This window comes from Pithys albifrons, chromosome 10, assembly GCF_047495875.1.
Source record: "Pithys albifrons albifrons isolate INPA30051 chromosome 10, PitAlb_v1, whole genome shotgun sequence".
NCBI classification, from domain to species: Eukaryota; Metazoa; Chordata; class Aves; order Passeriformes; family Thamnophilidae; genus Pithys; species Pithys albifrons.
Window position 1 is genome coordinate 9618350 of NC_092467.1, and position 24641 is coordinate 9642990.

General features: G+C 56.9%; 2 protein-coding genes across 5 annotated transcripts; both read left to right on the forward strand.

Moving 5' to 3' along the window:
- The first annotated feature begins 848 nt into the window (after positions 1 to 848).
- Positions 849 to 8337, forward strand: UAP1 (UDP-N-acetylglucosamine pyrophosphorylase 1). 2 transcript variants are annotated; one of them, XM_071565399.1, is made up of 10 exons: positions 849 to 1137; positions 1214 to 1418; positions 2031 to 2206; positions 2482 to 2654; positions 3761 to 3954; positions 4321 to 4464; positions 4893 to 5081; positions 5537 to 5584; positions 7469 to 7535; positions 7785 to 8337. In XM_071565399.1, the coding sequence occupies exons 1-10, from the start codon at positions 849 to 851 to the stop codon at positions 7875 to 7877; spliced, it is 1578 nt and encodes a 525-aa protein (XP_071421500.1). In that variant the 3' UTR covers positions 7878 to 8337. The 2 variants fall into 2 exon arrangements, with proteins under 2 accessions (XP_071421500.1, XP_071421501.1); XM_071565400.1 differs by lacking the exon at positions 5537 to 5584.
- A 2044-nt stretch (positions 8338 to 10381) lies between these two features.
- On the forward strand, positions 10382 to 23222 carry DDR2 (discoidin domain receptor tyrosine kinase 2). Of its 3 annotated transcripts, none has more exons than XM_071564747.1 (17): positions 10382 to 10467; positions 13980 to 14065; positions 15896 to 15998; positions 16120 to 16351; positions 16435 to 16582; positions 16732 to 16837; positions 17209 to 17392; positions 17464 to 17707; positions 17824 to 17886; positions 18020 to 18150; positions 18668 to 18878; positions 19214 to 19437; positions 19546 to 19682; positions 20082 to 20273; positions 20418 to 20646; positions 21165 to 21314; positions 21765 to 23222. In XM_071564747.1, exons 2-17 carry the CDS (start codon positions 13990 to 13992, stop codon positions 21900 to 21902), a joined length of 2568 nt encoding a protein of 855 aa, XP_071420848.1. In that variant the 5' UTR covers positions 10382 to 10467; positions 13980 to 13989; the 3' UTR covers positions 21903 to 23222. The 3 variants fall into 3 exon arrangements, with proteins under 3 accessions (XP_071420848.1, XP_071420850.1, XP_071420849.1); XM_071564749.1 differs by having other exon boundaries at positions 15899 to 15998; XM_071564748.1 differs by lacking the exon at positions 10382 to 10467 and adding an exon at positions 13785 to 13856.
- Positions 23223 to 24641: the final 1419 nt, after the last annotated feature.

Genomic DNA, 24641 nt, shown 5'->3' on the forward strand with positions numbered 1-24641 from the left:
CGGCTGAAAATCCCGGTGGGAGCGGCGGGGTGACCTCTGCCTGGCCGGAGCCCACCGTGTCCCCTCCCAGTCACTCGGGGCTGGGCTGCCTGCGGCAGCGCCGCTTACTCACGCCGGCTCTGGCGTAAGGGTTTTCGCAGGAATGTCATCCGGGGGGAAAACCACCCCGTGACGCAGGAACCTCCTCGGGAGATGCCGCGGGTTGCACAACGCGCCGGTGCCTGTGCCGGGAGGGGCCGCGAGTCCCGCGGCCGGTGAGCGGTTCGGCCGCTGCGGCCGCACCGATACAGCCCCGGGCAGCGGCTGCAGCACCGAGCCTGGCACAGCGCGAGAAGCGCCTGGACAACACCCTCGGGCACACGGTGCGACTCTTGGGGATGGTCCTGTGCGGGTTTGGGGTTGGACTCGATCATCCCGGTGGGACCCATCCAACTCAGCGTATTCTGTGACACCACACGCTCCTCTGATGCCGGGACGAGGGGTGTCTCACCGTTACCGTTACCGACCCGGCAGGGCTCGGGGCCAGCTGGCTGAGGGGGCTCCTCCTCCGCAGAGGCCTCGCCTGCGGATTTTGGGACGGATTTGGGATTTTCCCCCTCGGCCGCCGCCGGGGCCTCGCGCTGACGTGGCGCGCGTTGCCATGGCAGCCCCCGGCGCGCGCCCCCGCAGTGGCCACTCCGATTGGCGACGGCACAGCGAGGAGGTCGGGTCGTTCCGCCCCCTCCCCCGGCGGCCATTGGCCGGGCCGTGGGCACCACGTGGCGCGGGGCGCGGTCATTGGCGGCACCGCGGCGGCGTAAGCTATAAAGAGCTGGCGGAGGCGCGGTGGCCCCGCGGCGGCGGGCGGGATGGAGGCGGCGGAGGTGGAGGCGCTGCGGGAGCGGCTGGCGGCGGGTGGGCAGGGCCATGTGCTGCGCTTCTGGCCCGAGCTGGGCGGCGCGGCCCGCCGGGCACTGGCGGCCGAGCTGTCTGACATGGACGTGGACGAGATCAACCGCTTCTTCCGCCGCGCCCGCGGGGACGGCGGCGGGGCGGGGGCGGCGGCGGCGCTGGACGAGCGGATGGAGCCGGTGCCGCGGGACGTGCTGGGCAGTTCCACCCGCGACCGCGAGCTGGTGCCGAGCTGGGAGAGCCGCGGTAGGTGGCGGGGGCGGCGGGGCCCGGCCCGGCGCGCAACCGGAGCCGCTGGCCCCACGCGTGTGTGCTCCCCCAGGGCTAGCGGAGATCGCGGGCAGCCGAGTGGCCGCGCTGCTGTTGGCCGGCGGGCAGGGCACACGCCTCGGCGTCCCCTACCCCAAGGGCATGTGCGACGTGGGGCTGCCCTCCCGCAAGACCCTCTTCCACCTCCAGGCCCAGCGCCTGCGGCGGCTGCAGCAGCTGGCGGAGGAGCAGCACGGCACCCCCTGCCACATCCCCTGGTGAGCCCCGGCCCCCGCGGGAGGACAAGGCTCGTGGGGTGGTGTCGGCAGGATCCCGTTGGCGCTGAACGGTCAGGGCCCGATAGCCGTGTGGGTGTCAGCAGCCCGAGATACCCTGGGTTGCTGTAGTTCCCCTTAGCAGCCCCTGGGCTGATGCAGAGCCCCTTGGCAGCCCAGAAACAGTGGGTTGGCATAGCCCCTCTTGACACGAGTGCTATTGCTGTGGGCATATCTCGTTGAAGTTAGTGGTTCAAGGCTCGGGGGGCAGCACTGGCGGGTCCCCCATTGTCTGACTCAGCCCAGTGGCCCTTGGGAAAGTCTGTCCTGTCCCCATGTGGGATAGCAGCTACACAAAGAGAGGGTCTAGGCAACAAGGGGCAGCCGTGGTGCTGTGAGCAGGATGTTGGTGTCAAGTGAGGAGCTGCTGCCGCTGAGTGTCCCTGGCATTGTGCAAGGTGTTGTATGGTTTTTGGAGATACATGTTGCAACGGAGGGTGAAGCGTCTTAGATGTTGAGTGGGAAAAAGCCTGTCCTGGGTGTTCCCCACCTTGGGATGAGGGCTGAGAGACCCTGCCTGTCCTTCATGCTCACTGTGTGTTTTCTCTGTGACAGGTACATCATGACAAGTGGCCGCACTATGGAGTCTACCAAGGATTTTTTCGAAAAGCATCGGTACTTTGGCTTGAAGAAGGAAAATGTCATCTTCTTCCAGCAGGGCATGCTGCCTGCCCTGGGGTTCGATGGGAAGATCTTGCTGGAGGAGAAGGGCAAGATTGCTATGGCACCAGGTCAGTGGCCAGGAGCTGATGGGGGGCGTGCAGAGGTGAGACATAGTGCTGAGAACAAGCTTTCGGAGCTGGAGCCTGCACAGGGCAGTCTTGCAGTGTGACGTGGCCCATGGGTGATGCAGGCTGGGAGGTGTCTGTCTTGGCAGGGAGGACCAGGGTGGGGTATGGGTGGGCTGATGACTGCACACCAGCTCCATGAGGAAGGAGGATGAGTGGGGGTGGCTGATGGGACAACTGGGTGTTGCTGCAGCCCCAATGGTTTGTTTTCTTCACAGATGGGAATGGGGGTCTGTACCGGGCCCTGGGGGCACATGGCATCATGGATGACATGGAGCAGAGGGGTGTGCAGAGTGTCCATGTCTACTGTGTGGACAACATCCTGGTGAAGGTGGCTGACCCCAGGTTCATTGGGTTCTGCTTGGAGAAGGGAGCGGACTGTGGGGCCAAGGTATGGTTTGGGGGATAGGCAGACACTGCTTTCCTGGAGCTGGGTGGGGTCTGTTCTGATCCTTGCCTGTCTTCCTTTACTCCTCATCCTTCATTTGCTGGTTTGTCACAGCCAGAAGGGATAGCTAAGGACCAGGAGCTCACTGCTGAAGTCCCACATGCAGCTGGAGTCCTACCTGCCCCTTGGGTAGTCCTGCCTGCCCTTGTCATTGTGGGGGATGTGAGGCATCACTTAACCGTGCCAGGGGCCAAGAGGCTCCTGGGAGCCCTCTGGAGCTGCCTGGTTCACACCCGGATGCTGGACAGCTGTTTTCCGGGTGGCTGTGGGTAGGATTTGCACACAGGATCCCTGCCATAGACTGCGAGCTGTCCCCAGCTGTAACATCCTGGGCACCAGACCAGGACACGGTGGGTGCAGCTGACACACTGAACCCAGCCCTATGTCTTGTCGAAAGGACATTGTACACTCAGAGCTTTATGTAAAGACTGGCTTAACAGCCAAAGGCGCTGGTTTTGTTTGCATTGGACTTGGCTCTGGCAAACAGGCAAGAAGATTTATTGGGCTTGAAGCTTTCAAAGAGCAAGCTGAGACAGGGAAATCAATTCTTCCTCCTGGCTTGCACGAGAGAAAGAGGAAGTAAACCCTAGCATGCAGAAAGGAGAAAGCCCTGTGTCCCTACATGCCACCCCACAGTGGTGACAGTGATAGGTAGGGATTTTCTGAGGTAGTCCCATGCCCAGATGGAGGTGTGTGGGATGCAAGGAAGGGGAGGGAGGTCAAGTGTAGGGGGATAACTCTACTAAGCCAGCAGCTTCCTGGTTGTGCACAGCAAACTAACTAAAAATAGCCATGCCCTCTGCCAGCTGCACATGGGCTTGGTGCCAGATCCTCCCTGTGCCCTCTGGGTGTATCTGACACCCTGTCATTCAGTCCTGCCATCTCATCATCCACTAGTCTCCATTGACAGAAGCACCTATGAGGGGAGGACTCCAGTATCCCTATCCCAGCACAGCAAAAAGCCTTGGCAGGGGATGCTGGTTACAAGGGAGTGTATTTGAAGTGCAGGGCTTTAGGTGCCTTCCTGTGACAGTGCTTCCCTTGGGCAGGTGGTGGAGAAGACCAACCCCACGGAGCCAGTCGGCGTGGTGTGCCGAGTAGATGGTGTGTACCAGGTGGTGGAGTACAGCGAGATCTCCCTGGCCACTGCCCAGGAACGGGGCCCAGACGGGCGGCTGCTCTTCAATGCGGGCAACATTGCCAACCACTACTTCACCACTGCCTTCCTGAAAGATGTAGTCAAGTAAGGGCCTGCTGGGATGCTGGAGGAGGATCACCAGTGTTGAAGTGCTGGTGCCAAGCAGAGCCAGCTGCACCTTGCTTTCTGCTGGTTGAGCTCCAGCTGTTTGCAGGCTGGGATAAGGCCCCTGATGTCTGGCTTCTGCACACATGGCCTGACCCCTGCCTCTCCACACCATCCCTTCCTTGAGATAAGATTTCTCCTGACTATAGCTGGATGCTGCTTCCAGAGTGCAGGCGCATGGGGCCATCCTCTCCTGGCTGCCATGGAGATGAGCAGCCTGTGCTTCGGGGAGGCCATCCTGCAGCAGTGTCTGAGGTGGAGACGGCTTGCTCAGGCGAGTGACATCTCTTTCTTGGCCTGTTGCAGCACTTACGAACCACAGCTGCAGCACCATGTAGCTGAGAAGAAGATCCCACATGTGGACATCACTACAGGACAGCTAATCCATCCTGAGAAGCCCAATGGGATTAAGATGGAAAAGTTCGTCTTTGACATCTTCCAGTTTTCCAAGTATGTCCTTTTCTCTCCATCAGGAACAGGCTGCTGGCTCTGCCTTGGACAGCTCTGAGAGCCTCTGGGGTGGTGCTGGGGCTATGCCCACTGGTCATATCCCAGCATCAGGATAGAATGCCAGCTCCTGTGCTTTGCTGCAGCAGTGGATGGTTGTGCTCAGAGATGAACAGGGACATGAGCAGCAGGAGGGACAAGCACTGCATGTTTCTTGTTTGGCTGAGCCCTGCTTCTGGGCCAGAAGAACATCTGCTGACTCTATAGCCCAGGCCTTTCCCTCCCTCCTTCACATCTGTGAAAACAGCCCATGGATGTGGGCTGGGGGAGGGCCATGGCCCCAGTTCAGTCACCCTGGCAGGGGAGAAACAAAAGTGATGGAGCACCCATGATTTCCAAACCTGACCCTCCCATGCTCTGTTTCCTGCCAGGAAGTTTGTGGTATATGAGGTGCTGCGTGAGGATGAGTTTTCTCCCCTGAAGAATGCAGATAGCCAGAATGGCAAGGACAACCCCACCACAGCCCGACATGCCTTGATGTCCCTGCACCACTGCTGGGTTCTCAATGCAGGGGGCCACTTCGTGGATGAAAATGGCACACGCATCCCTGCCATCCCTCGGTGAGTTGCTGCTCCTGGCACTCCTGCATCCTTTTTTGGGCTACATATAATGCACAAGGCAGTCCCCAGCCCTTCTGCATTTCTGTGCTCCTGAGAACAGTGCCACTGAAGTGACCTTTCTCCTGGGTGGTCTATGGGGCAGAGCTGGATGTGGGCTGAGCAACGGTGACAGGATTGGCACTTGCTCAGTCAGCAGCAGCTTTCCTTCATGATTCAACACCTGGGAAGTGAATCCTGCCAGCCTCCATTGCACAGCCAAGGTTGCCTCTGCAGGGAGGAGGTGGCTCTCTAAAGCCCAAGCACTCTAGCAGATCCATACAGCAGCCAGGCTGGAGTCATGGCATCCCTTGACCTCAAAACCCCCCACACCGTTCCTCTTTGGAGATCAGCAAACCCCAGACTTGTTCTGCTCTGTTTTTTACCTTCCTCTCTAACTTGTTTTTATTCCCATGTAGCATCACAGATGGAAGGTCAGCTGACAGCCCAGCAGATGTCAAAGACAAGTAACTATACCGTGCAGTGTGCATGGTGGCGGGGCTGTGCTTAGGTACTAACGGGCTGTAGGCCAGGCCGCAGGTGCACGCTGGTGGCAGGCGCCCGCAGTGACTAATGGGGCCAGGGGGTTCGGGGCTGCATGCTGGGAGTGGGGCATGTCCCACCGCCAGACCCGGCGGACACCGCTTCTCGTGGTGGTGGACAAGTAGGCAGCATCTGCTCTTTCCTGGGCTCCTTTCCGCAAGGGCAGCTGGCAGGGATAACTGGGTGAAGTTCATGCTGCTGGTGCAGATGGGGAGCAGCAGCAGCCTGGTGCTGATTGCACACAGCCCCCAAAGGTCACCCCACAGGCGGGATGCTGTTGAGAAACTGCTGGCATGTCCTTTCAATGACACTCCCCTGTTAGTCACACCATAGCATAGCACAGCCTGGACTGGTCCGGCTGGTCCCAGAGCTGGAGACAGCTGCCATCTCCCAGTGTCCACCAGGCATGCAGGCAGATGGAAATGGGATGAAAAACATCAAATAAACGTCAAGCGGGCTTTGATGTAGCATATGTGAATCTCAGCACAGCAGCCAGCTGTGCTTTGTGTGACCAGCTTTTGAGTTTGGCAGATCCAGACTGTGACACCAGGGAAAGCCCCTGGCTCAGTGCTTGAAAGTTTACAAGAAAACACAAGAAAACTTTAACACTTCCATTAACAGCAGCGTGTTCTGTAGGCACAGGGCAGGTTGGGTGTCTGGGACTTCGAGCTGGTGAATGCAAGTAACTTGCAGACTAAGCAGGCTTGTTACCTTTGTAAGTTATATCTTCCGGTGCTTTCTGATGGGATATACCTAAGATCTCTGGTTTTGTTACAGGTTCCAGGTGTTTTCAGGCTTCTGACTAGTTATAATGTAGGAAAAAGGATGGACCTTATCCTGCATTTACCCTTCATTGCCAGTTAATGTAACTTTTTTTAAAAAACAATTATCTTGAATCTAACACCAAGGCAAACACAAGCAGAAGGGCTGAGTTAGGATGGGTGAGTTTTATTTACAGCTAAGACAGGAGGAGGCTGAGTGCATGGCAGCGGGGATGAGTTTTGACCTAAGTGAAGACAGTGTGGTCATGGATGACATCCTGCCCTGGCTGCCGTGGTGAGTGGCTGGGAAGGAGCACCCTGAGGTGCTGGCTGGATCTGGGGAGCATCTGGGAGGGCCCTGCAAAGGCTGGTGGCAGCAGGAGCAGCCTTGAGGACCCCATGCAGCCCCCTGCCCAGCAATGCTGCTGCAGTGCACAGTGCTGATGTGCTTCTGATGTTTTGCTAACCAGTGCCAGTTCACAGTCAGAACAAAGGAGCTGAGACAGTTGATCTAAGACGCAAAGGTAGGAGGAGCAGACGGTGCTGCAGGGAGTATTTGTAAGCAAGTAGATAGGCTTACCCTGTGTCTTCAGACTGTGCTTTAAGCAAGAGTGCTTAAAGAAAGAACTGTTGTAGCCAGCCAAATGGGAAGGTGCTGTGTGAGTGCATCTATCATCACCCCAGGGATGCAGGAGGAGGAGGAGGAAGGAGTGACTAGTTTGCATGCAGCATCAGAAATATCGGGACTGGGGACACAGGGACTGCAGTAGTTGCACACATGGAAAGGCATCATGAAAGTCTCATCTAAAGCTCTCTTCCCTTTCAGTTGCTGCTGGTATCTAAACTTAGCTCGCACCTCTGTGGAGAGCACGCAAGGCTTGACTAACCCAAGGCAGCTCTGCGCTGGTGGGGTCTGCATAAGCCAGCGGCGCCTGGTCCCCCAGACAGCTGCTGACCTCCCTCCTGCTGTCAGCAAGATCTTGGGCCCCATCCATGTCCCGTGGTGGGATTTAACTAACTCTGCTGACTTTGTATTTTTATCTGCAGCTTGAAGGATGCAAATGACCTGCCAATCCAGTGTGAAATTTCTCCCCTCATCTCCTATGGAGGAGAAGTGAGTATTGACTTTTCAGAGCTGAAGAGGTCCTTGCAGATGGACTAGACAGGTGGAGGGGCTGGCAGAGCACATGTGTGAGGGGATAAGCCACCAAAGTGTGACTTGAATTCACTATGGGGCTTTTTGAGACTGTCCTCCAAGCTGCTAGCACAGGAGGGGACCAGAGCCACCTGTGAGCAGCTCAGTGGGTCAGCAGAGCAGATGATGCATGGTGTCTTCCCAATGTGCCACTTTGTCTTCCCTTAGGGTCTAGAAAAGTATGTGAAGGACCAAGAGTTTCGCGCACCTCTGATTATTGACGAGGATGGGATCCACGAACTGGTGAAGAATGGGATGTAGTGGCAGCGGGGTGCCCCACAGGGCTGCCCATCCCACCAGGAACTCGGACACATGAAGGTTTATAGCTGTGACTGGTAGGGGCCGGTCCTGCTCGCTCCAGCCCTGTGCAGGGGAGGATGTGACCCACTCGGTCCTTTACCACGTTGTATGCTTCTATTTATATTTTAATTTAAAACCCAAACTCTTTATGGATTCCCCTACCACAAAGCACAGCTGTGGTGCTGCTTTTTGTACTCCAGGCTGTGGACATTTATTTTTAAACATGTATATAGTAATAGTCATTGTACATGCAGAGAGAGGATTTTTATGGTACGGGGCTGGGTTTAATCTTGAATTTTTATTTTTCTTAAATCTACATGACTATTTTTTTTTAACAAGGTCCTTATCATTGCCCATGTCCTCCATTTTGCTCATCCTTTATATGTTGCACAACTGGAAGTACCCAATAAATGAGTCCCTCTTGTTATCTGGTGGTGTTTGAATGATAATGACTCTCCACAGGGGCGATCAGAGTAGAGAGCTGACTACATCACGCCAAGTGCTCTGCCAGTGCAGCTAGGATTGCTGCCTGGGATGACTGCAGGCAGGTCCTCTGGCCTACAGTACTCGCTTGGGTCATTTCTAGAGGAAGTGCAGGGTTGCACTTTCCTCTTGTATTCCTGCAAACAGTGGCAAGCCTTGAGAAGGTAGGAACAGGCAGGTGTGCTGTGCTGCTGGAGTGCTCAGACTGAAGCCAGCCTGCCACAGAGCCCTCCAGCAGTGCTGTGTGCCCTCTGGCTTTCCTGAGAGGGCTCTTTGTCTCCTGCTAGAGCCCACTGCTGTGGAGTGTGATGTCCTGATGCCCTCAGGCAGAGCAGCTGTGCTGCCTTCCCTCGTGTTTAAGAAGGAGGATGGAGCTTGTCCAGCTGCTCTCCTGATCCTGAGTCTACACCACAGCCCCTGTGTGGTCACTGCCTCCCACTGCCCCCTGGCTGCCTGGAGAGGGATTTTCTCTTGCAGAGCTGGGAATGAGACCCAAACCTCTCCCCCCAGTGGAAGTCACAAAGTTCCATTGAGTGGCATACTAGGCTCGGCCAAGCACTCAGTTCCCCAGGCAGTGTGCCTGGGAAGCCAGGGCCACACGGGGGTCCCAGCTGGCACTGTGCCTGCTGGTTGCTCACCATGGGCTGTCTGGGCTGTGTGTGGCCGAGGCTTTGGCTTTCTGGCTCAGCAGACCACCACCTTTGTGTTAGGTCCTGGGTCAGAGCGACGCAGCACTTGCTGCTGCCAAGTTATTTGACCACAAATTCCAGGTAGCAGGAGGGGAGCAGAGCAGAGCTGGCTGGCGTTTGTGCCAGCATGCATATAGGGCAGCCTGTGCTTCTCCCTGCCAGCAGATTTGGGACAGCACACGGGCATGCTGCAGAGCCCTGCAGCAGGCACTGTTCTGACCCGTTCCCTGCCTGCCCTCCCTGCCAACCCAGAGGAAGCTGTGCCCTGCCTCTGTCACCCCAGGCACCCCTGGCTCAGCTGGTCAGCTGGTGCCACAGCCCCTTTCTCGTGGCAGTGGTGACAGTCACCAGCATCTGCTGTGGGCAGTGGATGGCTTCCCCTGCCTGTGGAGAGTAGACAGGTTGGGAGTGGGGCAAGGAGGTTGGGTTTAGGAGCAAGCCTGCAGCCTTGGAGCTGTGGGGTGTACTGCAGGATGGGAAAGCTTTTTGGGGAGCTGCTGGCCTGCTGCCACGCATGCTGCTTCCCTCTCGCTATGTGGCAGTGGCATAAAATACAGCCAAAACACTAATCTGAGAAATAAAAATTGCTTTAAAATTTTTTTTCAAATGCAGTTTTCACTTTTGCACAAAAGTTCAAGTGATCCCTTTACTATTTTCTCCCTGCCGTGTTGCGTAGTCAGTGGCTGCAAAGCCAAGCTAGTGCCTGGAAATTATGCAAAACCGCCACCTCAGTGTGGAGCTTGAGGAGTAGAAACGCTGATTTTGTGCCATGTGCCAGGCAGTTCAGCTCTCTGGCTGGTGTCCTGGCCACACATGCCCTGATACCCTTCCCACCAGGGGCCCGGAGAAGGGTAGTCCATATGGGACTCTCTGGGCCAGCGATAAGGTCTCATGGACTGTCTCCATTGCCTGCATTTGAGGGTATCCCAGCTGGCCTCACGGTGCAGGATTGAGGGAGAGTCCTGGACACACGTGCCATCCCACAGGCGGGGGCAAGTGCAGGAAAGCGAAAGGCTGCCTATTGCTTTAAGTTCCCCTTCCGGCCACGCGGATTTTTTACTTTTTTTTCTCTTGCGCTATGAATGGGTTTTGCTGTAAATTATAGCTTTGCGCACATTCCCTCGGGCCGAGGAAAATAACCTCTGCTGAAAAGCCAGCCCGGATCGCTGACTGGCTCCCCCTCTCTGCTCCCTAATTGAAACCAAATGTGCAAGATGTAGGATTGTGGGATTTCTGGCCGGCTCCCAGTAATCTGGAGAATGCAAACGCGCTCCCAGAGGCATCTTGCATCAGCCCGGGGAAGTTCGCTCCTCGCCTGGCTCCCCTGGCCCAGGCGAGGGGCGAGGAGCCCACCCGTCTGCCACCACCGTCCTGCTCTGGTGAGTTGCTCTTGGGTACATGGGGAGCTGTTTGCCCCTTGTAGGCTTGGGATTTTGGTGGGACGTGGGGTAAGCTGTGCTCTGCGGTGAAACCTGGACAGAGAGGCTGGGGTGTGGGCTACCTGGAAAGGAGCTGGGGCAGAAACAGGGCAGTGTTCCCGCTGGGGAAGGTGACGTTTGGCCACTTCTCACCAGTTTTGCCCCCACTGGCAGTATTTCCCCCCATGCTGGGCTAGCATTTCCTGGTGTCCCTCCTCAGCTCCTGCCTATGTGTCTGTTGGCAGAGCCAGTGGCAGTGTTGGCCAGCCAGAGAGACCCTGCTGTCCCCAGGGTCCCCCAGCCAGGCACCAGGTCACACTAGGGAGGGGACACAGGGCCACTGGTCTGGTGCCCTTGAGCATCATGCCCCGTCCTGGTGTCGGGAACCCACTTGTGGCTTCCCAACCCTGGATCATGATGGGGCGATGCTATTGAGCCCTGCACCATGGCGGGGCGATGCCGTGCACTGTGGCACAGAGCATGGAGGAGGGCTGGAAGTTTTCAGCTGGCAGGGAGTGCTTGTTGCAGCAGCGTCCACATGATCATGTGTCCCCAAGCCCCCTGTCTCTAGGCTCCCTAGCCATGGGCTATGCTCCTGACAGGTCTCTCCAGGGCAACTGCCAGCCACAGGGGTGTGCTGGCTGCTTCTCACTCGCTGGATGGCTGTGATGTCCCAGGCTGAGCTAGGCAGCCCGTGGCTGGGGAGGTGCTTGCTGCTGCAGAAAATGGGGTTGTATCCAGCCTGGAGAAGGTCTAAAATGGCATTTTTGGAAGGGAGGAGGACTACGGGTCCCATCATGCTGCACTGTGCTCCCGCCAAGGCTGCACTGGTGGCATGGCATGCTGGGGGCTGTAGTGCCAGCTGGGATGGGGATCCTGAACCCCCTTACCCAAACACCACATGCCTGGGCCAGGGTCACACAGAGCCTCTCGCTGCTTGAGGATGTTCCCTACAGCGTGACCGTGGTGTATCCTGCTATCCCAGCAAAATGGCAGGCCCAGCCCCATGCAAGGATGGGGAGTTGCAATGGGAGCCCTAGCAGACCTGGGAGACCCATGTCCAGCCCCCTCTCCATGGCTGATGCTCCGCCAGTGCCAGCATGGGCAGCAGTGGCCACCTGGGAAGCAAGCTGGGGACCTCACCAGCTGGCACAGGTGGGGGGCAAGAGGGACCATGGCTGAAGTGGGGTTTGTCTCTTGACAAATGTGGATTTAATTTTTCCCTTGGTAATTTTCCCTGGTTATTTCAGTAGAATAAGAAAGGAAGGAAATAAAAAGGGAAAACAAAAAAAAAGCAGTGGCCAAGAGAAACTCAAAGCTCGGTTGATGCCAGGGAGGAGCTCCAAAAACTCTATGCACTAAAAATTTCCAGTGATTGAAAATTTTCAGCAAACATTTTCAATCAAAATGTTGTAAAGCCATCCCTTTTGCAGGGCTGGTGGAACAGAAATGATTTCCAGCTGGGTTGCCAGTACTGCCCCCAGCCTCGGCTCCTGAGTCACCATCTCCCCACTCTCCCCTAGCCCCACTCCCCTAAGGAGTGATGAGCACTTCCCAATGGGGATGATTTCCCTATATTAGACTAAATGTAAATGCATTCCCTGCAGGAGATTACAGCATCTGGTACCCTGATGCTTAAAGAGTTTACTCAGCCTGAAAGAACAGTGGGGGAAAAACATCCCTGGATATTTTTTGGAATGCAGTAGGAAATTGAAGTTTTAATTTTGGGGGAACTGGCCATCATCAAATATAGGAACCTCCTGAATGCCTTTTGGCAATGCAGCTGAAATTCCCAGTTGCAGCTGAGTTAGTTGTAACTAGCTAAACTTTACCCACTGGGAATAGAAAAAAAAAGGCAACCACATATTGTGCTTTAGAAAAAAAGTTTGGAATAGAAAGAGGAGAATCGCTCTAAGTGCAGGTGTTTATTTGTGCCTCCTGCAGAGCTCATGGTGTTTAACAGAGACCCCCAGGCATCCAGCAGCCTGCAGAGAGCCTCTAACAGGATGCAGGTGGCAGCTCCTGGGGTTTTACACTCCCCTTGGGTGCTGTCATTTTCACACCAAGCCCCTGTCTAGCTCCTGCCCTGCAAACCCCTGGCTTTGGCAGTGACCAGGGAATCATATCCAACACCTCCCAGCTGGGCTTTCTGGGATAGAGGCATCTGATGTGTGGCAGATGGTTTGGGTTGGGTTTAGGTTTTTCTTGGTGATGGAGGTAAGGCTGTGGGTCCCTGCATGGGACAGATGTAGGGACACAACCACGCACCCACCTGTGGGGTCACTAGTCTTATGGTGGCCACAAGGATGTGCCAGCCCAGTCCAGACATTCCTGGTGTGGTGGGTTTGGCTGGTATTTACCCCAGCAACCAGGTCCCATTTAGCCAGGAGCTGCAGTCCCTTAAACCTCCAGGTTAGTAAGTTGTTCTCTCAAAGTTTAGTGTGCGTGTAAATTAGATTAAAATAGCCTTTTTTAATAAAAAGAGGAACGATCTGCAACTGGTGCTAGTGTGAAATGGCCCCTTGGCAAATAAAGGGGAAAGCTCAGAAAGCCTGGTGATATTTAGGGTGTTGTACCAAGCCCCATAGTGGTTCCTCAGAGGTGCGTGAGTGCAGTGGGATCTTCTCAGGCTCTGGTGATTCCTGGCAGCTGAGGCTTGCCAGAGCCAGGGTGACAGCTGTTGTGGCAGTGCTATCGCAAGGGCAGGCACATCCTGGGGCCATCCCTTGTGCTGTGGACTGCACTATCCAAGGAGGAGCCATGCCAGCACTGGATGTTTTTCTCCCCTTGTTGCAGCCTGAGCATCATTGCCAGGACACCAGGTCTCCTCCAGCCCCATCCCATGCTCCCCTCAAGCAGTGGGTGCAAGCTGACTTCCATGCCCTCTGTCACACCTTTCTGTATCATGCATGTCCCTGGGTTCCACTCTGCCACAGAGAGCTGTCACAATAAATATGCTGTAAATCTCAGGCGATTATCTGCTCTCCTCTCTCCCAAGCCAGCAGGCAGGGAAACCGCCTGTTGAAACGTGCTATTATTGTCTTATATGACAGGGTTGTGCAACTTCTTGCTTTCAAACCTGTCCAAGGGTGGGCGGCCCAGACGGAGCCTTTCTGCCCAGCAGTGGAGCTGGACAGCGTTGGCCCCAGGCAGAGCTCAGGGAGGTTTATGTGGGTCAGAGTAGAGCCCTGTGAGGTTTGTGTGGGTCCTGTGGCCATTACATGTGGCCAGCTCCAGGGATGTGGCATGCCATGGCTCCCAGGGATGGCAGAGGGGATGGGACACCAGGACCCCTTTGACCACCATCACATATGTGAGGTTTGGGGCTTTACTCCTCCTCTGAGGCTGAGGTGAGACATGGGGGCTCATGCAGGGCAAGTGCTCCCATTCTCAGCTAGCTGCTCCAAGCAGGGCTAGCATTTCCTCGTGGCTCAGCTGCCTCAGTGTGACAAACCCTGGCTCTGTCTCTGCAGGACTGCCGATATGCCAGTCACCCCCAGACCAGCTCTGCTGCTGCTGCTGCACATCCTGCAGGCTGCAAGAGCCCAGGTCAACCCTGGTAAGTGAGATGGGGACCAGGCAGCTGCAAGTGCCATGAGGGGCATTTCCATGGTCTATGCTCCTGCCAGGATGTCCAGGTTTGGTCATTTCCATCATCTCTGGGACTTTCCCAGCTCTGGGAGCAGTATATGATGGCCCCCCAAGCCTGCACCTGCCTGGGCACTCTGCTGTCCTGTACATGGCTTGGCCACCAACAGTGACCCAGACCAGTCAATAACCCAGTGACCAGTGGCATCTCAGTTGGTGGGGCATGGGGTACAGGCAAAGCGCCCCCATTGGGGATTCTTTAAGCCTGCTCAGTTTTCAAGCTGCCATGTTCTGGGGTATTGTTTTCTGCTGCTGTGTTTTGCTTCCTTTGGTGGTTTCGTAGCAAACCAAGGCTGGTTTTAGTAAAGTGGCTTGACTGGGTGCCTGGCTTCTGCTTAGAAACCACAACACTGTGCTGCCCATCTGTGAGAGAAGTGTGTTTAGATGGCTGTTTCTGCAGTGTTCAGCCCCATCCTGTGCTGCAGGGATGAACACAGCCCAGGCTCCTTCAGCATGCCAAGGTTTCCCAGGGGCATCCCTGTAATAAGTCTCTTCAAACGCTTCTATCTGTGGGAAGACTTTGTTGGATCTTTCCCGGGGATTGCATAGTGCTTACTTAGGGAGGCAATCCTGTTTCTCCTGAAGACATCTAGGCCTAGCAACATTGGTTTTGCCTGGCCAGGATCATTATTACCTAGAGCAAAGGAGCTGGTTTGGCTCCATGTTTAGCAAGAATTAAATGGAAATTCAGTGAGAGCTGCACTCTGCACAGCATCAGAAGCAAGAGAGTTGGGGACAAGAAAAGATGCTCCCACTGTGCCAATGCTTATGATGCAATGCACTCATACCTCTGTCTAAAGCAGGACATGGTTCATGTGACGCAGTGTCCCGGGGATGGTGGCACGCTGGGATGCACATTCCTTGCTGGTGCAGCACCAGGCGAACCGGAGGCCGTGGGGGTAGGAGGCAGCCTGGCCACAGCATCGTGCCTGGTCCCTGCTCCTCGATGCGGGTGTTGGCTCGGGGTGGTGTGTGGAGGGAGCGCGGTGGGCTGGAGCCAGCGGCCAGACAGTAAACACAGCCAAACAAGCCGGCCTTTCAGCAGTGCTCTTGGCAGCCAGGCGTGAAAAAATAACTCCTGGGAAGCAGCGTGGATGCGGTGCCGGAGGGAGCCGGCTGCCACTCGGGGACGCAGCACTCCTGCCATCCCGGGTACTTTTCCACTGTCGGCCAGAGCGGGGAAGGGCTGGTGATGGGAGCTGAAGAGTCATCGGGGTGGGGGGAACGCCCGCCTTTGTCACTTGTTCCCCAGGCAGGTGGGGGGAGCTGCAGGGCAGCACAGCACAGTTGCTGCAGGTGAGTGTTTTGGATGACTGGCCACTAGAGTGAGCTCTCTGGGTTCCCCCAGAACAAGGAGCATGGGGATAGCAGTGCCAACTCACAGGCTCTGCACCACATCTGAGATGCCTGCCAGCAGGACTGACAGAATCTACAGGGACAGGACCTGGTGTGCCTGTCAGCCCTTGGAGAGCTGCCTTCCCTTGCTCCTGCTTTGCTTTGAGCTGGACTGGCATCTGCTTCTGACCAGCAGCTTCATTTGCTTGGGCAGGTGTCTGCCTTGGCAGGGCCATCCCATCCTGCTTCATCCCCTCTGTAAACCAGAGGGATGGGGAGTGCTATGCTGGGACTGCAGTGCCTGTGGTGTGGTGGATGTGCCTCAGCCCATGCCATTTCCTACATGTATCTTGGCTGCGGAGGTGAAGAGGGATGCTTACTTAGTGCCCTGTTGGTCTTGTTACAGCAGTGTGTCGGTATCCCTTGGGAATGTCAGGCGGGCACATCCCTGACGAGGACATCTCAGCCTCCAGCCAGTGGTCCGAATCCACAGCTGCCAAGTATGGCCGGTGAGTGTGGGAAGCCTCCTACAACAGCCATGGCAGGGTCTGGGCTGCCACAGAGGGGAGAAGGGGGACATGGGCCTGACTTTGTCTGCCTGCAAACAGCTCCTCCACTCTGGGTTTGTAGGCTGGACTCGGAGGATGGTGATGGAGCCTGGTGCCCTGAGACCGCAGTGGAGCCAAATGACCTGAAGGAGTTCTTGCAGATTGACCTCCACGCCCTGCACTTCATCACACTGGTGGGCACCCAGGGGCGCCACGCTGAGGGCCATGGCAATGAGTTTTCCCCCATGTATAAGATCAACTACAGCCGGGATGGCACCCGCTGGATCTCTTGGAGGAACCGGCACGGGAAGCAGGTGAGGAGGGAGGTGAGGGCTGTACTAGATAGTGGATGAGGAAGCTTCTTCTGCCCATCCCCACTGTGCTTCTCTCTCCCCAGGTGCTGGATGGAAACACCAACCCCTATGACATTGTCCTCAAGGACCTGGAGCCACCCCTCATTGCCCGCTTTGTCCGATTCATCCCTGTCACTGACCACTCCATGAGCGTCTGCCTGCGTGTGGAGCTGTATGGCTGCGTCTGGCTGGGTGGGTGGTGCAGTCTTGTGCCTGTCTGCTTGTTCCCAGAGCCCAGCCTGGGAGCTGTCTGCCCCACTGGGCGCTGTCTGTCCCACTGGGGGCTGGCAGGGCACTGGGATTGGCAGGGTGTCCATTTGCTCACCCTTCCCTCCCTGCAGATGGGCTAGTGTCCTACAATGCACCAGCCGGGCAGCAGCTCATCCTTCCCGGGGGCACTGTCATCTACCTGAACGACTCAGTGTATGATGGGGCATTTGGGTACAGGTGAGGACTGCGTGCCATGCTGGGCTGGGGGGGATGGGGCTGCTTCTTCCCTTCATTGTCAGGCTGATGTGCTGGTCCTAAGCAAAGTGAATGCTTGCAGTCTCCCTGAAGTGAGGGACACAAGCAGCTTGGGGAAGGTACACATCATGAGGGGGACACCATGATGGAGCAAGCACCCCTATCCCTTCGGATTTACACATGGTGCACCAAACCTTCAGCACCCCACAACCTTTTCCAGAGAGAACATTGATGGAAAAAGTCCCTCCTGAGTGTCCCAGGGCTTGTGAAGATCTGCTAGGGGAGTGCTGGGTGGCAGCAGGTTTGTGGGGTTGGCAAGAATCAAGCTCCCTTTCCCCCCTTGCATGTGGCAGCATGACAGAGGGTCTGGGCCAGCTGACAGATGGAGTGTCAGGGCTGGACGACTTCACGCAGACCCACGAGTACCATGTCTGGCCGGGCTATGACTACGTTGGCTGGCGCAATGAGAGCACCACCGGTGGCTACGTGGAGATCACCTTCGAGTTCGACCGCATCAGGAACTTCACTGCCATGAAGGTCTGCACACTCCCCTCCCTGTCACCCATCCCCATCTGCCTCTGTGGCCGCACTGATAGGCTGCCCCACAGGTCCACTGCAACAACATGTTCGCCAAAGGGGTGAAGATCTTCAAGGAGGTGCAGTGCTACTTCCGTGCTGATGCCAGCGAGTGGGAACCCAACGCTGTCTCCTCAGTGCTGGTCGTGGATGATGCAAACCCCAGCGCCCGCTTTGTGACCGTGCGCCTTCTCCACCGCATGGCGAGCGCCATCAAGTGCCAGTACTACTTCGCTGATACCTGGATGATGTTCAGTGAGATCACCTTCCAGTCAGGTACCCATCACCATAAGCCCTGTGGGGATCAGACACTTCTGGGCAGGGGACTCAAGGGGAGAGCAGGGCTATGGGGCACCACTACCCCCCGATGCACTCCTCTCCTCCCTTGACAGATGCAGCCATGTACAACAACTCGATGCCCCCTGCTGAGGCACCTGTGGTCCCCACCACCTATGGTAAGGAATCGAAAGAGTGTCACTCTGTGCTGGGTGAGGGATGCTCTGAGGGGATGTGCCCCATCAGATCAAGGAAAGGGGCAGGAAGTCTCCCCTCACCCCGGTGTGACTAGCTGTGCCCTTCTCCTGCCAGACCCCACGCTCAAGGTAGATGACAGCAACACGCGCATCCTGATTGGCTGCCTGGTGGCGATCATCTTCATCCTAGTGGCCATCATTGTCATCATCCTGTGGCGGCAGTTCTGGCAGAAGATGCTGGAAAAGGTGGGCAAGCACAGAGTCCCTACTGAGGTGCTCCAGAGCAGTGGGCTCATCCTGGGCAGGTTCTTCTGGAAACTCAGCACAGAGAAAGCAGACTCCATGCAAGGGCTGATGCTCCCCTCTCCACCTCAGGAAGGTTGATTTTTACCCATCTCCCAAGCACGGGGTTTTAGTTGAGCAGGTTGGTGACTTTGGGACCTACCTGTTTGTCCACCCCTCCATCCTGAAGCTGATCCGGGGAAGAGGAGCCTGGGGCGGGGGGGGGGGGGTGGGTGTCTCACCACACCTGCCACCTAACCAAGGGCAGTCACAGAAGTTAGGAAGCAAAACTCTTCTCCATCGAGGCAGACAAGAGAAGAGGAAAGCATGAGGAGAAACCAAGGCAGGTGCTGAAACCCTGGGACAGGTCTCCAGAGAAGAGGTTTGGGCAGAACCTTGATACCATGGAACACAAGAGCCCCCATCCTGCCCATTCTGTAGAGAGCTGCAACTATCTCCTCCCTTTCCCCTTATCTCACAGGCATCGAGGAGGATGCTAGATGATGAAATGACCGTCAGTCTCTCCCTGCCCAGCGAATCCAGCATGTTCAACCACAACCGCTCCTCCTCCTCCAGTGAGCAAGAGTCCAGCTCCACCTACGACCGCATATTCCCCCTGGGACCTGACTACCAGGAGCCCTCCCGCCTGATCCGCAAGCTGCCTGAGTTCACCTCGGGGGAGGAGGACACAGGTGAGAGCCAGGACACCCTGCATGCTCAGAACTCTACCACACACTGAGCCTGCTGCAATCCCTCTTCCCAGGCCCAGTCTTTGGCCAATCTCCAAATATTTTGACACAGAAAGGAGAGGTTGAACAAGCTCCTGTGCATCCCACATGGAGGTCACACAAAGCCTGTGACTGAGAGTCATCAATGATGTCCTCTGAGCTGTCATCCTGGGACAGTGTGGGGGCTCTGGGGAGGACAGGGACAGAGAAGCCAGTGGCTGGAGTGTGAGCAGCCACCAGGGAACAGAAGGTGCAGGGCAGGACACCCATGGCAGGGATGGCCCCACTGTGTCCCCCAGGCTGCAGCGCCCCTGTGAAACCACCCCAGGCCAGCATTCCTGAGGGCGTCCCGCACTACGCTGAGGCCGACATCGTGAACCTGCAGGGTGTGACAGGTGGCAACACCTACTCAGTGCCGGCCCTCACCATGGACCTGCTCTCTGGCAAGGATGTGGCTGTTGAGGAGTTCCCCAGGAAGCTGCTGACCTTCAAGGAGAAGCTGGGAGAAGGCCAGTTTGGGGAGGTGAGTGGGAGGTGGACCTGCTCTGAGCAGGGCTCAGGCAAATCTGTTTCCAGTTCCCAGGAGCTGGGGGAGACTGTCAATCAGCAGAGGTTGCTCTTGCTCCCACAGGTTCATCTCTGTGAAGTGGAGGGGATGGAGAAGTTCACGGGGAAGGACTTTGCTCTGGAGGGCTTGGACAGCAGGTCTGACTGCCCCGTACTGGTGGCTGTGAAGATGTTGCGAGCGGATGCCAATAAGAACGCCAGGTACAGGGCTGGGGAGCGCACACACCACAGCATTGCCCTCCATGTAGAGCTCTACCATGAAAACTGGGAAGCTCTGAAAGCATCCCTGTCTCCAGCAGCCAGGCACTTGTTGCAGCTGCAAGGACCACATGTCTGAGCATTCTGGGGATTCTGGGCTGTTGAGTGTCAGGATTCTTGATCCTAACCAGCTCCCAGTGCCTATCTGCCTGTCAAGTCCCCCCTGCAGCCACGTATGGATCAGACCTGAGCTCCCTCTCATAGTCCTCAGCCCTAGGGGAGGAGACCAACAGGTTTCCCACAAAGTTTGGGTGGGTGGATGGCACACCTGGCCAGTCTGTGCACACTTCTGTGGCCCTCTGGGTCTGTCTATCCGATTTGTGTGGTTTCTGTTTCGGAAAGGAATGATTTTCTGAAGGAAATCAAGATCATGTCACGGCTGAAGGACCCAAACATCATCCGGTTGCTGGCAGTGTGCATCACGGATGACCCACTGTGCATGATCACCGAGTACATGGAGAATGGAGACCTCAACCAGTTCCTGTCCCGCCAGCAGACCGGCAGCCCCACTGCCAGCCACACGCCCACTGTCAGGTAGTGATGCCCAGGAAGGGCAGGGGCAGGCAGGGCTGCTCACTCCCAGCATCCTGCCCAGCTGTGAGACACCCCATTCGGGGCTGTGTATCTCCCAGCTGCTGTCCTTCCCAGCACCTCAGCCCTCCTGTGTCCCCCTGGCAGTGACCTGCGTTTCATGGCCACCCAAATAGCCTCTGGCATGAAGTACCTCTCCTCCCTGAACTTCGTGCACCGAGACCTGGCCACGCGCAACTGCCTGGTGGGAAAGCAGTACACCATCAAGATAGCTGACTTTGGCATGAGCAGAAATCTCTACAGTGGGGACTACTACCGCATCCAGGGACGGGCAGTGCTCCCTATCCGATGGATGTCCTGGGAGAGCATCCTGCTGGTACACAGGGGCTGGGGTCCTCTGACAGACACTGGCATGGCTCTGGGGATGCTTACTGTCTTCTTTCCTCAGGTTGGGTGGTACAAAAGGGCTGGGGAGGTCTCTGCTCCCTGCAGTCTAGATTTGGGGCGAAGCATGTGAAAAGCTGGAGTGGTAGCAGCTTTTCAAGGTGGGCTGGGGGGAACTGTGGTGATTTTTGATGTCCCAGTATAGGACATCCTTTAAACAGGACACTTGACATTTTTTCCTGGCCATGGTCAGACCTGGAAGAGGGAGCAGGGTCGCCTTTGACCTTTGCAGGGAGTTGCGTACTTGGCAAGCCCCAGCTCTCAGACCAGTCACTGCCAGGCAAACCTGGAGCTCACCAGGTACTCTCACCCCAGGCAGAGAGCAGGTCTGTGGGACCAAGTGCCCCTCTGAAGCATCCAGAAAGAGGTTTTAAACTATGAGGTCTTAGGGCTTATGGAGCAGGATGGGGTAATGCCCATGCCCAACTCCGCTCTGCTCCCTCTGGCCAGGGCAAGTTCACGACAGCCAGTGATGTGTGGGCATTTGGTGTGACGCTGTGGGAGACTTTCACACTCTGCCGAGAGCAGCCCTACTCCCAGCTGTCTGATGAGCAAGTCATCGAAAACACCGGCGAGTTTTTCCGGGACCAGGGCCGGCAGGTAGGGATGGGAAGGGATGAGATGGGATGGGACAGGATGGGATGGGATAGCCGGTACTGTGCCTGAGACATCAGACAACAGGGGAGAGACTTCAAGGTGACTAGATAGGGAGCTTGGCTGTAGGACAGTTATGGGATGGGAACTCCTCTAGAAAGGGGTCCTTGTGAAGGGCCTGGCATGGCAAACTTAGCACTTTACACAGTCTGAGCCACCACTTGCTTGCCAACTCTGCTTCAGCATTCAGCCAGGCTGGGAGACAGAAGCAGGTCCCCAGGCCAATCACTGTGCCATGTGGAGGCGCCCTTGCCCCTGGGCATACAGCAGCACAGCCTCCCAACCTGGGGCACAGAGAGATGGGGCTGCCTGAGAAATGGGGCTCTCCAGGAGCAGTTTGCATATTGTTTTCTGTGGCAGTAACTCCCTTTGCCATCTCTGCCTTTTGTTTTGCAGACCTACCTTCCACAGCCTGCACTGTGCCCTGACTCAGTCTATAAGCTAATGCTTAGCTGCTGGAGACGGGACACTAAAGATCGTCCCTCCTTCCAGGACATCCATCGGCTTCTCCAAGAGTCAGCCAGTGAAGAATGACCCTTGACTCCCCCCAGCCAGGTCCCCATCCCTCCCCATCCCCAGAGGAGCCCCATATGCAAACTGAAGCCACTTCACTCAGATTCAGCAATAAACCCCGGGCAGCTGGTCTTGTTCTCACTGAAGCCTCAGAGGAGAACCCCAAGGACAGCAAAGAGAGCCACGGCACAGGAAGACTCAGACCTCCCACTTCCTTGCAGACCTAAGCCCAGGAGCAGTGCAGACTGGGATGAGGGTTATTTATTGATGCAGCATGTTCTTGGTCACAAGGACTGGGACAGAGCGGCTTCTCTTCCCTGACTGGAGGGGAGGAAGGGCAACTGAACTTTCTCTGCAAGGAAGCTCTCAGCCCACATGCAGTGCAGGCACCTGGGGAAGGGATATGTACGGGTATGTGTCTGCTGAAGCAGGGATTGACCAACAGCCACTACCTGTTTGAGGAGGAGCTGGGAGTTGTCACCAGCTCTCAGCAGGCTGTGCAATTACACGGTGAAAACAAACACTCTCTGGACATTTGGAACTTTGGACATGAGGTAGGGAGAGGCAGGAAGTACCGTTGCTGCTGGCTAGACCCCAGTTGCACAGGAAGAAGCCTGACAGCTCTCCCAGCAGCACACTCAGCCGTGGCTCCTCTGTGTCAGCCAGGAAGGAGCAAGCATCCCAGGGAGAGACATGCCAAGGGGACATTCTCTCATGGACCACAGTCACTCCAGAGCAGCTCAACTGCCTAAGAAATGCATTTTGGATGACCTATGGGTGATGCACGGCAGCTGGCAGCAGGATGCTAGCACCTTTCACTTCCATGGGGAAATCTCCAGGTCCTCCTCTCCCAGGGTTAACCCACATCTTCACCTGCCAGGAGAGGAATGCACATAGCAAAGCGTCATTGGCTGCTGCCAGATGCCCATGCCTGTAATAGCCCATGGACATGGAGCAGGACACTCCTGGCTTTCAGCCTGGGATCCCAGTTCAGCTGAAGTACCTGGCTGGACTCTGCCACCCTGAGCCTTCCACAGCAGTGTGGCACCAGGCCATCCTCCTGGGTCCAGCAGTATCATGAGCAAACTGGGCAGGTGCCAAAGCCATGTGCCTCCAGGAGCCCTGGCAGTTTACTTGCCATGCCCCAAAATTGGACCCTTCTGTGGCTGGACAGGAGGAACTTTGTACTTAGAGGGTACATGGACCCCTCCATACTTTTGTATGCATTAGTTCAGCACCATCAGTCACGCATGGCAGTTCCCAGTATTTCATTGCTAAGGCATGTATATATTCAGTAGATGCACCTATATGTAGGGGCAAACCCCTTGAAGAGACACTTGGTACTTGAATCTGGTTGCATGGTTTCCTTGTGGCACTTCTGAAGACAGGTCCTCTCACCTGCTCTGTGGCTTCGGTCTCTGGAGCTTCACTCTGTGCCCCGGGATGTGGTGTGGGAGGAGCCTGGGGAATGCACACAGGGATGTGTCTAAGGGATGGAGGAAGGATGCTCGAGAGACTGGCTGGCTGACCCACACCAGTTGTCCATCTCCTCTGGTGGCATGGAGTGTGCTCTGAGGCTCAGCAGCCATGTCGGGACATGTCCACCAGCAGAGATGGAGAAGGGACAGCGGGTCTGGGAGAAGGGAGGGCAGGGGTGATGGGCTGTGCTCTGCAAAGGGGCTGGCTAGTCTCTTCATCTGTGCTCCTGCTGCCTGTGGCAGAGGACGTCTCATCCCTGATGAGAGTGTCGAAGACGAGGACAGGCTTTGCTCATGCCATAGAATTGGCATCCCTCTGCCTCTCCCCTCGGATGCCCTCTCTCTGCTTAGGGTGCCTTGTAGCCCATCCCAGCCCTGCCTCAACAAGCCGGGAGGGTAGGGGCACATCTGCAGGACCCAGTTTCCTCCCGGGCACCCTGCACGGGCCCGGGTCAGAGAACGCGCTGGGGTGTCTGAGGGGCAGTCCCGCCGCCTGGGCAGGTGTTGGGGGCTGGTGTGTCCATCCCCAGCTCCAGATGGGACATCGCCAAGAGCAGCGCTCCACCTGAGGTCTCCCGGAGGGACCTGCGCGTCCAGACCTCCCTGCCAGAGCAGCACCGGGAAACTGGGACCTGGGGGCATTTCTGCTGGGCTTCAAAACGCCTCTCTGTGGCACAGGACGGGGCGGGCACAGCAGGGCGTCCCTGCGGCAGCTGCGGGGCGCGAAAACTTCCCCGGGCCGGCAAGGCAGGGCAAAGCAAGGCAGGACAAGACATGGCAAGGCAGGGCAAGGCAAGGCAAGGCAGGGTAAGGCAGGGCAAGGCAGGGTAAGGCAAGGCAGGGCAAGGCAGGGCAAGGCAAGGCAGGGCAAGGCAAGGCAAGGCAAGGCAAGGCAAGGCAAGGCAGGGCAAGGCAAGGCAAGGCAAGGCAAGGCAAGGCAGGGCAAGGCAAGGCAAGGCAGGGCAAGGCAAGGCAAGGCAAGGCAAGGCAAGGCAGGGCAAGGCAAGGCAAGGCAAGGCAGGGGCAACGCGCGCCCCGCGCGGCTCGGAGCGGTGGGCGTGGCTGCGCGCTGTGGGCGGGGCCTGCGCGTTGTGGGCGGGGCCTGCTCGACGGGGGCGGCCCCACATGCGGGATCGGGGGCGTGTCCCGCATTAGCCCCGCCCCCTACGCTCGGCTCACCATCACGCCACCGGCCGTGCGGGTTCCGCCCCTTTACCGCGTGCCGATTGGCTGAGGTGGCGGGGCGGGGCGGGACACTGCCCCTTACCGCGTGCCGATTGGC

Excerpts from the sequence above, each read along its gene's own strand:
- UAP1 (XM_071565399.1), top strand. The coding sequence starts at position 849 with ATGGAGGCGGCGGAGGTGGAGGCGCTGCGGGAGCGGCTGGCGGCGGGT. Across the intron at positions 3,955-4,320 it reads TTCCTGAAAGATGTAGTCAA|CACTTACGAACCACAGCTGC; the intron begins GTAAGGGCCTGC and ends GGCCTGTTGCAG. Across the intron at positions 5,082-5,536 it reads CGCATCCCTGCCATCCCTCG|CATCACAGATGGAAGGTCAG; the intron begins GTGAGTTGCTGC and ends ATTCCCATGTAG.
- DDR2 (XM_071564747.1), top strand. The coding sequence starts at position 13,990 with ATGCCAGTCACCCCCAGACCAGCTCTGCTGCTGCTGCTGCACATCCTG. Across the intron at positions 15,999-16,119 it reads ACAGCTGCCAAGTATGGCCG|GCTGGACTCGGAGGATGGTG; the intron begins GTGAGTGTGGGA and ends CTGGGTTTGTAG. Across the intron at positions 21,315-21,764 it reads TCCGGGACCAGGGCCGGCAG|ACCTACCTTCCACAGCCTGC; the intron begins GTAGGGATGGGA and ends TTTGTTTTGCAG.